Source organism: Cebus imitator, unplaced genomic scaffold (assembly GCF_001604975.1).
Source record: "Cebus imitator isolate Cc_AM_T3 unplaced genomic scaffold, Cebus_imitator-1.0 Scaffold356, whole genome shotgun sequence".
Classification (NCBI taxonomy): domain Eukaryota; kingdom Metazoa; phylum Chordata; class Mammalia; order Primates; family Cebidae; genus Cebus; species Cebus imitator.
This window is the reverse complement of record NW_016107671.1, coordinates 2,258,990-2,274,350: the sequence shown is the minus strand read 5'-3', so window position 1 is coordinate 2,274,350 and position 15,361 is coordinate 2,258,990. Positions and strand designations below refer to the sequence as shown.

Sequence of the window (15,361 nt, the reverse complement as noted above, 5' to 3'; positions counted from 1 at the left end):
GTTGGAAATAATCTTTCCCAAGAAGTACCTGTAATAATGCTGTTCAAGTTGCCACTGAGCTTACTCTTCTAATCAAAAGGATGCTATGGAAGTCACTGTCTTAGTAGATTTCCAATTCTCAAACATCAAAATCTTTTTAGTCATCATTTATTTGGGACTTTCAGAGACATATTTCCTATGACATAGGCTAAGGTATAAAAGACTTATGTTGTGGCCGGGCACAGTGGCTCACACCTGTAATCCCAGCACTTTGGGAGGCTGAAGCAGGCAGATCACAAGGTCAGGATTTCAAGACCAGCCTGACTAACATGGTGAAACCACATCTCTACTAAAAAATACAAAAATCAGCTGGGTGTGGTGGTGGGAGCCTGTAATCCCAGCTACTCAGGAGGCAAAACAGGAGAATCGCTTGAACCCAGGAGGCAGAGGTTGCAGTGAGACAAGATCGCGACACTGCACTCCAGCCTGGGCAAAAGAGTGAGACTCCATCTTAAAAAAAAAAAAAAGAAGAAAAAAAGACTGCTATATTTTCAAATTTTACTCACCTATTTCCTTTCTCAATGTCCCTTTCTCTTCTATGAATTCTAATTCACTGATATTAAATAAGGTGCAATAAGCAATGGCTGAAAGTACCCCGAAAATGACAACTACAGGATTTCCCTCCAATATAAATTTGCAGGTTTTGCATTTAAGGGTTGAGAAACAGCTAAAGGCCTTGTACATTTACTGCATTCACATGTCCATAATCAATAGCCTTCTCAAAATTATAAAACTGCAAGGTTTCTTTTTAGTAGAAACTGTCCAGTTTAACCAGTAAAGACCTTTCCACACTGACTGTGTTTAAAGCTGTTTCTGTCCAATCATTTCGTGCAGAGAAAGGTCTGAGGTGTTTGGCATTACCTATTATAGCTGAAAAAAACTTATATACACATTTGGAATGAATAGTTCCGGTCCAGGTATAAATTCAACAGAAATCATACACACACGCACGCACACACCCATGACATAAACAAGAATGTTTACAGCAGTATTTTTATTATTACACAAAATTATAAAAAATACAAATATCCATCAATAGGATAAATTGCAATATATTCTTAAAATGGAATAGTATGCAAAATGAAAATACACTACTGCCACATGCAATAATGTACAAATCTAAAAAACTGAGTGAAATAAGCAAGACACAAAAGAATTCATGATGTATGATAAAATATATATATATAAAATTGAAAACATGCAAAAACTACTTTTTAAAGTTATAGGCTACGGAAGTGATAACTCTTAGGTAAGTAACAACTAACTGCTTTTTATTACAGAGTGCAATGAGAAATATGTTCATAAATATTTTTTCTTATGGAGATTAATGCTTATGATCATTTTGTATCTTATCTCTGCATGTATTATATAACTATTTTTTAAAAATAAACTATTTGAGTCAGTAGGAGGAGCAGTCGAAGACTTTAAAATTTAGCTTCACAGCTAATAGAGTTCAATAATGATGACACCCATTTTATAGCTAGTAAATAGTAGACAGTTATTCATTATGGTACTTTAAGTTAATAACTATTATTAGGCTTGTGATTTTAAATTACATTAACATCTTTCAGCATGCTTTTCTTTTTATAACTAAAGGTTTACAATAACTTGAAAAGAATTAACATAAGAAACCACCTCATTTATTGCATTTCAATATTTTCTCCCTTGTGAGTTCTTTGATGGACAATGAGGTTTCTCTTATAACTGAAAGACTTACCACACTCATTACAAACATACGGTTTCTCACCTGTGTGAGTTCTCTGATGTACAATGAGATTTGTCTTCTGGCGGAAGCACTTTCCACATTCACTACATTTATATGGTTTCTCTCCCGTATGAGTTCTTTGATGATGAATGAGATATGACTTCCTGCTAAAGGCTTTCCCACACTGAGGACATTCATAGGATTTCTGCCCTGTATGTATTTTCTGATGTACAGTGAGGGTTGCTTTCTGGCGAAAAGACTTTCCACATTCATTACAAATATAGGGTTTCTCCCCCGTATGAATTCTCTGATGTAGATTGAGATTTGTCTTTTGACTGAATGACTTACCGCATTCATTACATTCATACGGTTTCTCTCCTGTATGAGTTCGGTGATGATCAATGAGGTATGACTTCATTCTAAAGGCCTTCCCACAGTGAGGACATTCATAAGATTTCTCCCCTGTATGTGTTCTTTGATGTGCTACAAGGGTTGTCTTCTGGCGGAAGGACTTTCCACATTCACTACAAATATAGGGTTTCTCTTCATTATGAGTTTTCTCATGAAGAGCAAGAGTTGTCTTCTGGGAGAAGGATTTTCCACATTCATTACAAATATAGGGCTTTTCCCCTGTATGGGTTCTCTGGTGTACAGTAAGATTTGCCTTCTGGTGAAAGGATTTCCCACATTCTTTACAAATATAGGGTTTCTCTCCTGTATGAATTCTCTGATGTAAAGAGAGTGTTGTCTTCTGGCGGAAGGACTTCCCACAGTCATTACACTCATACGGTTTCTCTCCTGTGTGAGTTCTCTGATGACGAATAAGGTGTGACTTCAATCTGAAGGCATTCCTACATTGCAGACATTCATATGATTTCTCCCCTGTGTGTGTTCTCTGATGGTCAGTAAGGGCTGTCTTTAGGCGGAAGGACTTACCACATTCATTGCAAACAAAGGGTTTCTCTCCTGTGTGAGTTCTCTGATGATCAATGAGATATGATTTCCTTCTAAATGCATTTCCACATTGATGACATTGATAGGGTTTTTCTTCTGAGTGAATTCCCTGATGCAGAATCAATACTGATTTCCTGCAAAAGGATTTCCCACATTCATTGCATGTATGTTTTTTTTCAATATTGGTTGCTCTTCTCTTCTTATTATATACAGATGGGTTTTCTCCTCTGTAAGGTCTACTATGTGTAATCAGGCCCCCCCTTTTAAGGAACGATTTCTCACAGTCATTATATCCAAATGACTGTGCTGGAGTTTCCGTTTTCTGATACTGCGTAAGAACTTCATTATGACTGAAAGCTCTGCCACTTTGATTATGGGATTTGACTTCAGGATGAGTTGTCTCTTGTTTAGTACTGAGGAGTGATTTCCCATATCCATTATACTCACTAAGTCTCTTTCTTGCAGGATTTAGATTACTGATAATTAATTCTGAAACATTTTTCAAAATCCTTCCATGAGTATCATATTCAGGAGGTAGAATTTTGGAATTAACAGGGTTTTTGCCTAGAGTAAATGTCTTTTCACATATTTTACTTTTCTCCTTCACCAGTTTTTTGTGGTTGATGCTTACAACTGATCTAGAATACTTCTCTTGGTGTTCCCTGAATTTTACTAAAAAGTCTTCGGCTTTCCAGTTTTCTTCTAGAAAAGAATATAATTGATAACAATTTGTGAATCTTCACACATTTGCTCTGCAAAGGAATTTTACTAGGGTCTAGCATATGGTGCCAAAAGAGACCCAGGACAAATCACCACTGGCTTGGCAGGTGTGTGGGATGGGGAACCAAAACAAAAACTGCTTCAGGGTGGAAAAGGATGAAAATATAAGCAATAAACATTAATCCCTTTTGCATTTTGCACTAGAACTTCCAAGAGAAAGTGCAACCAACCAAGAAGTCAAAAAATGGTAGAAGCGGATTGACGGTTAGGTAAGTATTCAGAAACAATGAAGTGAATCTATCAAAAGCATTAAAATGCACGTAGGTTGGACAAGGAAAATTAGTAGAAATGTTTAGGGAAAATACTAGAGGAAAGATTGCTTTTGGAGAACACAGATCACTTATACTTTTATATACACACATCCCTAGATGACTGTGGTAAAACACTTCCAATTGATCAACACACCTCCTCTTTGTAAGTATGGTCATCATTGGTTAATTTAGCTTTTAAAGTATCAATTCATTTTCTAGTATTTAGAAAAACAATCCTATAGTCCGTGCTCTAATCCTCCATATAGGGGGGAATTATTTTCTCTTATGAAGGGAAAACTAGACAATAGGAACTTTAAAATAGATCAGAATATGCTCAATTGCTGTATTCCGACTGCTGCAAAATCCCTTCTTTTAGAATTGTCCAAGAACAAAGCTCTCATGACCATCAATTATAACTAGTCCTCTTTTCAGTTGCTGACTCACTTTTTCAGGTTTACGGAAAGACTGGCTTACATCCTTCCCCTATGCAGTAACGTTTTTTTATTCCAGTTTTTTATATGGTAGATCAGAATACCAATTTCATAAGGTAGATTCAACAATCTGGTCCTGGATCATATATTAACTTTAACTTTCATTTCTCTTATAAAAGTACAGCTATTTTTAACTACTTACCTTGCAATCATCTATATCTAATGAAGCAATGTTAAAGCTACACTCAAAAATCTATTCCTTCATTAAGTCTAATAACTCCAATACTAATGCAAGGAATTTTACCTGTAAACAAAACTATATTGTCTAGATTGATTTTTTATATTCTCACAAGTTTTCAGGGTTGTCCACATACCTGACAGATCTCACCTGTTTATAACAAGTAATTTTTGCCTCAGTTTGGCCTGACATTTACTGTCCTATACATACTTTACTTATGCCCAATAACATGCTTGTGCTTACATTCCTTTAATTAATTAGCTTGCTTTCCAGGCTTATTTCTATTTAAATTTAGAGAATCTTCAAGGAAATCCTACTATTCCACAATCTCAAAAACACTTCATATATTTCCCTCACCATTTTAAGCTCTATTTAAAAATTCCAATATAATTATAGTCTAGGAAAACCAGGTTAACAAAGCTTTTAACCACCTCACACTTTGACATAAATATTTTATGAAAAATACAGACTTCAGCCAGATGCAGTGGCTCACACCTGTAATCCCAGCACTTTGAAAGGCTGAGGTGGGTGAATCACTTGAGGTCAGGAGTTCGAAACCAGCCTGGCCAATATGGTAAAACCCTGTCTCTACCAAAAATACAAAAAATTAGCTGGGCGTGGTGGTACATATTTGTAATCCCAGCTACGGGGGAGGCTGAGGCAGGAGAATTGCTTGAATCTGGGAGGTGGAGGTTGCAGTGAGCTGAGATTGTGCCACTGCACTCCAGCATGGGCAACAAGAGTGATACTCCATCTCAAAAATATAAAAAATGCAGACTTGATAGTAATACTTTCTCATAGAAATGAATACTTTATTGGTGATCTTTAAATTCTTTTGGGCTGGGAATGGTGGCTCATGCCTGTAATCCCAGCACTTGGGGAGGCCAAATTGGGCAGATCACCTGAGGTCAAGAGTTCCAGACCAGCCTGGTTAACAAGGCAAAACCCCATCTCTACTGAAAATACAAAATTAACTGGTGTGGTGGTGTGTGCTTGTAGTCCCAGCTACTCGAGTCTGAGTCAGGAGAGTCACTGAACCCAGGAGGCAGAGGCTGCAGGGAGCCGAGATTGTGCCACTGTACTCCAGCCCGGGCAACAGAGCAAGACTCCATCTCAAAAAGACCAAAACCAAAACAAAAAATCTGAGTTTACATTATCACTGCATAATCATAGGTAGTGTCTGGCAGAATGCAGACACTTCAATCACAATCTATAGGGACACACCCTGAGTAGATACATCTAAAAGGAACTTGCCAGTACATCCTTTCTGAATGGATGAAAAAATATCTCCCTTACAAAGCTCCATAAGCAATTAACACAATAACTACTAAATACCTAACATGTTAAATAATATCATCGTAATGAAGGTTCAAAAGGGATCTTGTCTTTGAGAAAAAGAACCCCTAAGAATGTATGATTCCCTCAAAGAAATGAAGACTCAAAAGGGATCTTATTTTTGAGGGAAAGAATCCTTAAGCATCCTTATAAATCCTTAAACATAAACAAGAAGGAATGAAATTATACAACTGTATCCAAGAGTTGTGCATGTTTGTGTTACAGTCAGTAGTTAGCACAGGAATTCAGAAAACAAGTAAGGTAGATATGATGTACAGTAATCAAGGAAGAGTTCACAGAGAAATCTTGAGACTTAAAAGATATATAGTATAAAGAAGGGAGAACACAACATAATTAAAAGTATCTATGTGATGACAAACCCTACATTTATGAACAACAATTAGGAGACTAGGTCAAGTGGAAATTATCAAGAATTTTCTCCAAGAGAAAGCTGAAAAGACCAGATGAGGGCTAATTGTGACAGTTCCTGAAAGAAGAGAAATTTCAATTTCATATAATAAATGATTAAAAATAGCAAACAACTGATGGTATGTTTTGTGAGGAAAGTAACAATATACCTTGAATGAATCCAGACAAAACATATAACAAAGACAAATGGTATTGCAGCAACAAACCCATGAAATAAGATAGTTGTCACTTTGTATGATGTCAGTGTGAAATGAGAATATGAGAGGATGTCAATATATTTCACAAGTTAATAAAACATCACAAGTTGTGAAGAGATCTGTAAGAAATGATAACAGAGACAGAAAAATCAAGTTGACTTTGCAGTAGGAACAAAACAATTTTCAATTAAAGAATGGGAGGCTGGGCACAGAGGCTCATGCCTGTAATCCCAGCACTTTGAGAGGCTGAGGCAGGCAGATCACCTGAGGTCAGGTGTTCAAGACTAGCCTGGCCAACATGGTGAAACCCCAGTTCTACTAAAAATACAAAAATTAGCTGGGCATGGTGGTGAGCACCTGTGATCTCAGCTACTCAGGAGGCTGAGGCAGGCAAATCACTTGACCCCAGAAGGTGGAGGTTGCCATGAGCCAAGATCACGCCACTGCACTCCATCTTGGGCCACAGAGCAGGACTCTGTTTTAAAAATAATAATAAAAAATAAACAATGGGAAAGAATTTAAGAGCTGAGAAAGCCAGTGATTTTCATTTCTGACACATCATCAGAAAACAGGTGAGATGACAGACTGCAGTATGCCTGACGAACCAGAGTGAAGGTAGGAGAAATGTGCTTTGTATGCTGACATTAGTGCCATCTACATAAAATAAAGAGTGTAAGTCTGAGAATGGATGGTATCATTATAATTGAAAGATAGATTACATGAGGGCATATGACAGAAATGAGACCACGTGTCCAGTGAAACAATAAACATTTATTTAAAAAAGTAAAATTTGTTGTGACTCTCATATGCCAAGCATTTTTCAGTGATGTGTTCACAGTGGTGAAGAAAAGAGGCCAAGTTGTAAATAAGCATTCAAGCAATTAGGATAAGAATTAGTGTTGTTTTACCTAAACAAATAATTGATTGCAGGAATGAGGAACAGCCATGTAAAATGAACCACAAAGGTTTAATGAAAGAAAATGGTAACTTTGAAATTATCAGCCCGGGTCAAGGTAAGTGAGTTCTAAAATTAATAGCTACATTTGTGGTGAGAAAGGAAACTTAGCACAGAAAACAAACCTGAGGTGATATGAAGGACAGGAAATGTTAACTAAGTAAGGAGAGGACCACTAACCAATAATTTTCTTTTTAAGGATAGGCTGAAGAATGCCTGAAAGAAATCTATCACGATAAGGCAAGATAAGGACTGAGAGTGCTGGAAAAAGAGACACAAATCAATAAAAAAGATCTAAAAGAAAGAAGGCTTATGGTACATTCAGAGTGGCAGTTATCTATGATAATATGAAACAAACTAGGAAAGCATCTATTTGAGGAGAGTGATATACATATGTTTTCTTTTTTTTGAAATGGAGTCTTGCCCTGTTGCCCAGGCTGGATCATGCAGTGGCATGATCTCGTCTCACCAGAACCTCTGCCTATTGGGTTCAAATGATTCTACTGCCTCTGGCTCCCAAGCAGCTGGGATTACAGACATGTACCACCACACCCAGCTAATTTTTGTATTCTTAGTAGAGACAAGGTTCCTCCATGATAGGCAGGTTGGTTTCAAACTCCTGACCTCAAGTGATCTCCCTGCCTTGGCCTCCCAAAGTGCTGAGATTACAGGTGTGAGCAACTGGGCCCAGACAGGGAGCATGATATTTAAAAGTATGGTTCTGTTTTTGTTTTTAAGACAGGGTCTTGGCCGGGTGTGGTGGCCTGGGCAACAACATTGAAACTCCGTCTCAAAAAAAAAAAAAAAAAAAAAAAAAAAAAAAAGACAGGTCTTGGCTCTGTAGCCCAGCCTGGAGTGTAATTGCATAATCCTAGCTCACTGTAACCTTGAATCTTTGGGCTCAGGTGATCTTCTCACCTCAACCTTCTGAGTAGCTGAAGCTACATGTATATGACATCATTCTTTTTTTTTTTTTTTTTGAGACAGGATCTTGCTCCGTCACCCAGGTTGGAGTGCAGTGGTGCAATCGTGGCTCACCACAGCCTTGACCTCCTAGGCTCAAGTGATCCTCCCACCTCAGCCTCCTGAGTAGCTGGGACTACAGGTGTGCAGCACCATGCCCAGCTAACTTCTGCATGTATTTTTGTAAAGATGGGGTTTTGCCATGATTCCCAGGCTGGTTGCAAACTCCTAGGCTCAAGGGATCTGCCCACCTTGGCCTCCCAAAGTGCTGGGATGACAGATGTGAGTCACCACACCAAGCCTTGGCTAATTTTTAATTTTTATCTTTTTGTAGTGATGGGGGTCTTGCTATGCTGTCCAGGCTTGCCTTGAACTCGTGGCCTCAAGTGATCCTCTCACCTTGGCTTCCCAAAGTGTCAGATTATAGGCATGAGCCATCACACCTGGCCTAAAAGTCTGGTTTTGAGTTTTACAGGCATGAAGTTTTTCACAGGTCAGGAGCCTTTAAAAAGACACTCCTGAAACATTTCAAAGGTATCACCTACTCCTGACCCCTTTAAATTTACATTCTGCTAGACTGTGTCTTCCTAACAGCCAGAAACTCACCCAAGCGGGTATGACCTGCAAATGATGTCCATGGCTCTTCTCCTCGTTCCAACTTGAGGATCACATCAGGTTTGGTCATGTGACACCCTGATAAGGGAAAATAAGACTTAAGTTGCTTGGGCTGTAATACCGTTGAAAATGAGGAAGGGTGCATGTTCAGTACTGCAAATTAAGACACCTATTTGTGTAACAATGTAAGTAGCACCTTGTACTGGGCAAGGGAAGACACAATCATTCCTTCTGCTAACCGAAAGGAATTCATCACCTCTTATTCCTGAAATTCAAGATTATACATAACTTTAGGCACTTTGAGAGGAAGTGCCTGCTACTGAAAGTTTCAAAGAGAATTTTTCTTACCTACAGACATGAGGTGGCAATAGTTTTCCAACATCACATCCATATATAGAGTCTTCTGAGCATGATCCAGATGCTGCCACTCCTCCTGAGTGAAGTCCACAGTCACATCATTGAATGACACTGATCCCTAAAATGGATGGAACAGTAATCAGAACAGGTGGACTTGGCCGGGTGCAGTGGGTCACACCTGTAATCCCAGCACTTTGGGAGGCTGAGGCAGGTTGATCACTTGAGGTCAGGAGTTAAAGACCACCCTGGCCAACATGGTGAAACCCGATGTCTACTAAAAATACAAAAAATTAGCCAGGCATGGTGGCGCGCACCTGTAATCCCAGTTACATGGGAGGCTGAGGCAGGAGAATAGCTTGAAACCAGGAGGCAGAGGTTGCAGTGAGCTGAGATCATGCCACTCCACTTCAGCCTGGGTGACAGAGCAAGACTCTGTCTCAAAAAAAAAAAAGAATAGAAAAAGAAAAAGAAAAGAACAGGTGGACTAGATATTGGGAAGTACTTTTGATCCTGATACATTGTGGCATTCATATGAATCCCTGTACAGAAGGACTAGTTTTCCCTGTTTAATGATTTATATTGTAGGGGAAACAAAAATCAAAGTAGAAGTTCCTGTCAGTTAATTTTTAAATAACACATTCTAAGAATATTTACTGTGAAGTCACTTAATGCCTAAAACTGTATTTATTTATGGAAGTGCCAAGACAAACACCTTCCTGCTCAGAAGTTAGCAGAGGCATGTAACACATACTTGCAAGAAAATGTATGTAAACACAAACCTGCAAGAAGGTGTTACAGGTACACAAAAGAAGTACATACAAGATACAGCATGTATCACAAAGGTATTTTCTCAGGCTTCACTAAGGAGGTAAATGTTTCCCATTTAACATGAATATATCATACATGAAGAAAATGGTTTGTAAATGCATGGTGAGATTTTTCAGCATGCAGCAATAACAGAGTAAAACACTTAAGAAAACATTCCCTCAGATAATAATTATAAAATGTACACATGCTATACAATAAACCTGAAACCCCACAGCTCCAATGGCATAAAACCACTACTTACTTCCTCAAAGGTGATGGAAGACAAAAATGAGAGCTCGAGGCTGGGCACGGTGGCTTATCTGTGGTCAGGAGTTTGAGACCAGCCTGGCTAACATGGCAAAGCCCTGTCTCTACTAAAAATACAAAAAGTTAGCTGGGCATGGACATGGGCGCCTGTAATCCTAGCTACTTGGGAGGCTAAGGCAGAAGAATTGCTTGAACCTGGGGGACAGAGGGTGCAGAGAGCTGACATCGTGCCACTGTACTCCAGCCTGGGCAACAGAGAGAGACTCTCTCTCTCTCTCTCTCTCTCTCTCTCTCACACACACACACACACACACACACACACACACACACACACAGAGAGAGAGAGAAAAAGAAATGAGAGCTGGAAATCTAGGTTAATTCTGGAAGCGAGAGAACTACAGAAAGGATGAAAATGAAAATCTGAGCATAAACTCTGTCAAAACTCCTGGTTGATAAAATATGCCTGTGTTGGAGAGATCACAGAGGGTTTAGCAAAAAGCAGACAGAAATAAAACAGAAAAGAATTTTGAAAAATAGCTGGGTGTGTGGCTCACGCCTGTAATCCCAGTACTTTGGGAGGCCAAGGTGGACAGATCACGAGATCAGGAGTTCGAGACCAGTCTAGCCAACACAGCGAAACCCGGATAATACAAAAATTATCTGGGTTTGGTGGCACATGCCTGAACTCCCAGCTCCTCGGGAGGCTGAGGCAGGAGAATTGCTTGAACCCGGGAGGTGGAGGTTGCAGTAAGCCAAGACCGCCATTGCACTCTAGCCTGGGTGACAAAGTGAGACTCTGTCTCAAAAAAATATATATATTGAAAAATAAAAGTGCGTCCAGTAAGATTCTAATGCATCTGCCTCTCGACTGATGGTATTCCACAACCTGCTCACAGCTCAAGAAGAGTAAGACTGAGGTTTACAGGATTAAGGTGTCAGAGCTTGGATTGACAAAGCAGCACGAAGTGTAGGGGGTAAAACTTGAAAAAGAGAAATGCAGGACGTAAGCCCCAAAATCTAAACACTCACCAATTCCTTGATTGAGAGCAAAAGTACATGAACACAAGGGAGAACCTATTTGCTTTCAGGAGGTTAGGATAAAAGGCAGCAGCTAGAAGCTTGAAGAACCAAGAGGATATATCAGCTGCTTTACACTGAGCAAGGAGACAAAGTTTGAGGTTTGATTACAAGCAAGCTCACTGCCTGCTAAAAAAATAATTCTCAGAAGAACATAACAGACATGACAGAATTCAGATTAAAATACTACTTATGGGTCAGGCATGGCGGCTCACGCCTGTAATCCCAGCACTTTGGGAGGCTAAGGCGGGTGGATCACAAGGTCAAGAGATAGAGACCATCCTGGCCAACATGGTGAAAGCCTGTCACTACTAAAAATACAAAAAAAATTAGCTGGGTGTGGTGGCGCCTGCCTGTAGTCCCAGCTACTCGGGAGGCTGTTCTACTCTCCAGAACACAGGCAGGAGAATTGCTTGAACTCTGGAGGAGGTAAAGGTTGCAGTGAGCCAAGATCCCACCACTGCAGTTCAGCCTGGTGCCTGACGACACAGCAAGACTGTCTCAAAACAAACAAACAAACAGAAACTACTTATGATGTCCAGCTTTCCAGCAAAAATTACTAAACATGCAAACAAAAAAAACAAAACAAAAGGAGTGGGGGGAAAGGAACTGTAGTCACAAAAAGACAATCACAGAAACAAACTTCTAGTGGACCCTTATGTTGGATTTTGCCAAAAAAAAAAAAGGCTTCAAAGTAGCTGTTTTAAAGGTATTCAAATACATAACTGGAATAAAAATTTAACTAGAGGGCCGGGCGCGGTGGCTCAAGCCTGTAATCCCAGCACTTTGGGAGGCCGAGGCGGGTGGATCACAAAGTCAAGAGATCGAGACCATCCTGGTCAACATGGTGAAACCCCGTCTCTACTAAAACTACAAAAAATTAGCTGGGCATGGTGGCGCATGTCTGTAGTCCCAGCTACTCAGGAGGCTGAGGCAGGAGACTTGCCTGAACCCAGGAGGCGGAGGTTGCAGTGAGCCGAGATCGCGCCATTGCACTCCAGCCTGGGTAACAAGAGTGAAACTCTGTCTCAAAAACAAACAAACAAACAAACAAACAAACAAAAAATTTAACTAGATAGGCTGGGACGATGGCTCATGTCCATAATCCCAGCATTTCTGGGAGGCTGAGGCAGGAAAATCACAAGGTCAGGAGTTCGAGAACAGTCTAGCGAACATGGTGAAATGCCGTCTCTACTAAAAATACAAAAAGTAGCCCGGCACAGTGGCAGGCACCTGTAATCCCAGCTACTCAGGAGGCTGAGGCAGGAGAATTGCCTGAACCCAGGAAGCAGAGGTTGCAGTGAACTGAGACCCTGCCATTGCACTCCAGCCTGAGTGACAGAGCAAGAAAAAAAAAGAAAAAAGAAATTTAACTAGATAAGCTCAATAGCAGAACAGAAATAGAGAAAGAATCACTATCTGTGTAAATCAATCAAGAGAAAATAAGTAACCTCAACAGAAAGAAAAAGAATCATGAAACATGAACAGATTCACAAAGATCTGTGGGTCAATTTCAAAAGTCCAACATGAATATAATTAGAGTCCCAGAATGGGGAGAGAAAAAGAAATGGCATAAATAAATTTCATGGAAATAATGGCCTAACACATCCAAATTTGTCAAGAACTTACACCTTCAAAGAGCTTAATTAACCCTAAAGGGATAAACACCAAAGAAAACCACATTTAGCCAAATCCTAATTAAACTGCTAAACAGCCAAGAATTAATTCTACATGCAGCAAAACTATATATTCAAAATGAAGGCAACATAAAGATATTTTCAGATAAAACCTAGAGAATTCATCGTCAGCAGGACTGCACCATCCAAAATGCTAATAGGCTGGGCATGGTGGCTTACATCTGTAATTCCAGCACTTTGGGAGGCTGAGGAAGGAGGACTGCTTGATGCCAGAAGTTTGAGATCAGCCTAGGCAACAAAGTGAGATCCCCATCTCTGGGAGGTGGGGGGTGGGGAAATTAATTCAGGCTAAGGTAAAAACAAAACTAAGGTCTTTTAGGAAGGAATGAAGAAAATGAGAAAAATTGTAAGAGTATAAATATTCACTTCCTTTTCTCTTTACAAGATATGACTATTTCAAGCAGCAATCAGGGGATGTCTTCTGCTATTTTAGCATGAAAGCAACCATGGATAATATGTAAACAAATGAGCAAAAATGTGTTTCAATAAAACTTAGTTATGGACACTAAAATTTAAACTTCATGAAGTTTTAGTGTGTCAGGAATATTTTTCTCTTGAAAATGTTGTCAAATGATTCAGGTGCAAAAATAATTCTTAGCTTACAATCTGTACAAAACAGGAAACAGGCTGGATTTGGCCTGTGGACTGTAGACCCTTGATTTAAAATAAATATCCTAATACCATTTATTACAAATATAAATATCACATACACGGCAAACAAAAAAGTAAAAGGCGGGTATTAGTAAATGAAACTACAATGTGGCAAGACTGATGTATTTTTACCATAACTAATTTAGTATCAACCCTAAGAAAATTCTGATTAAGTTGACAATGCATACTGTAATCCTAGGGCAATCACACAAAAAATGCATATTTTTACCATAACTAATTTAGTATCAACCCTAAGAAAATTCTGATTAAGTTGACAATGAATACTGTAATCCTAGGGCAATCACACAAAAAATGAAATGCATAACTAAAAAGCTAACAGAGGAATAAAAATGAATCATTAAAATGTATGTGACTAACACAAAATACAACAAAATGTAGGAGCAGATAGGCAAAAACAGGAGGAATTTAAAGCATATTACTAAGTGAAAGAAGCCACTCTGAAAAGGCTAAATGGTATAGCCTTCCAGATTCTAACCATATGGCATTCTGGAAAAGGCAACATTTTGGAGAGTAAAAAGACCAGTGGTTTCCAGGGGGTAGCAGGGAGGGAGGGATGAACAGGCAGAGCGAAGAGAAATTTTTAAGGCAATGAAACCATTTTGTAAGATAATATAATGGTGAATATACACCATTACATATTTGTCAAAACCTACTGACTATACAATATCAGTAGTGAATATGAATTTTGGGTAAAAATAATGTGTTAATGTAGCTCTGGCGTTTGTACAAATGGACTGCTCTGGTCCCAGATGCTGATAGTGAGGGAGACTTGTGTGTGTGCAGGGAGTATATAGGAACTTTCTGTATTTTCTGTTCAGTTTTGAAATGAACTTAAAACTGCTCTAAAAAATAGTGTATTTAAGATGCAAAAACAGGCTGGGTGTGGTGGCTTCCTCCTGTAATTCTAGCACTTTGGGAGGCCGAGGCGGGTGGATGACCTGAGCCCAGGAGTTCCATACCAGCCTCAGCAACATAGTGAAATCCCATCTCTACCAAAAATACAAAAAGTTGAGTGTGGTGGTGTGTACCTGTAGCTCCAGCTACTAGGGAGGCTGAGGCAGGAGGATCACTTGAACCCAGGAGGCAGAGGTTGCAGTGAGCCAAGATAGCACCACTGCACTCCAGCCTGGGGACAGAATGAGACTCTGTCTCAAAATAAATAAATAAATAAATAAAAATAAAATGCAAAAACAAACAGGTTAGGCAATCATAAAACAAATAGCAAAAATGGCTACCCTAAATCCAGCTATACCTTTACTTGTATTCAATGTAAATGGACTAAACACTTCAATGAGGCGGCAGAGATTATCAGAGTGTCTATGTAAGCAAGATTCAAATAGGCTGGGTGTGGTGGCTCACACCTGTAATCCCAGCACTTTGGGAGGCCATAGCAGGCAGATCACTTGAGGTCAGGAGTTCAAGACCAGCCTGGCCAACATGGTGAAATGCCATCTCTACTAAAAATATAAAAATTAGGTGTAGTGATGCACGCCCATAGTCCCAGCTATTTGGGAGGCTGAGGCACAAGAATCGCTGCAACCAGAGAGGCAGAGGCTGCGGTGAGCCAGGATTGTGACACTGCACACTCCAGC

General features: G+C 39.5%; 1 protein-coding gene across 5 annotated transcripts in view; it reads right to left on the bottom strand.

The window, feature by feature from the left end:
- Positions 1-1,006: 1,006 nt before the first annotated feature.
- Positions 1,007-15,361, bottom strand: part of ZNF567 (zinc finger protein 567) — a 35,303-nt gene continuing 20,948 nt past the window's right edge. For all 5 annotated transcript variants that reach the window (XM_037730637.1, XM_017506626.2, XM_017506632.2 and 2 more), the window contains 3 exons: positions 9,241-9,367; positions 8,884-8,970; positions 1,007-3,400 (listed from right to left, as the gene is read on the bottom strand). In XM_037730637.1, the coding sequence (XP_037586565.1) occupies positions 1,680-3,400; positions 8,884-8,970; positions 9,241-9,367 (1,935 nt within the window). In that variant the 3' untranslated portion in view covers positions 1,007-1,679. The remainder of the gene's footprint in view (positions 3,401-8,883; positions 8,971-9,240; positions 9,368-15,361) is intronic.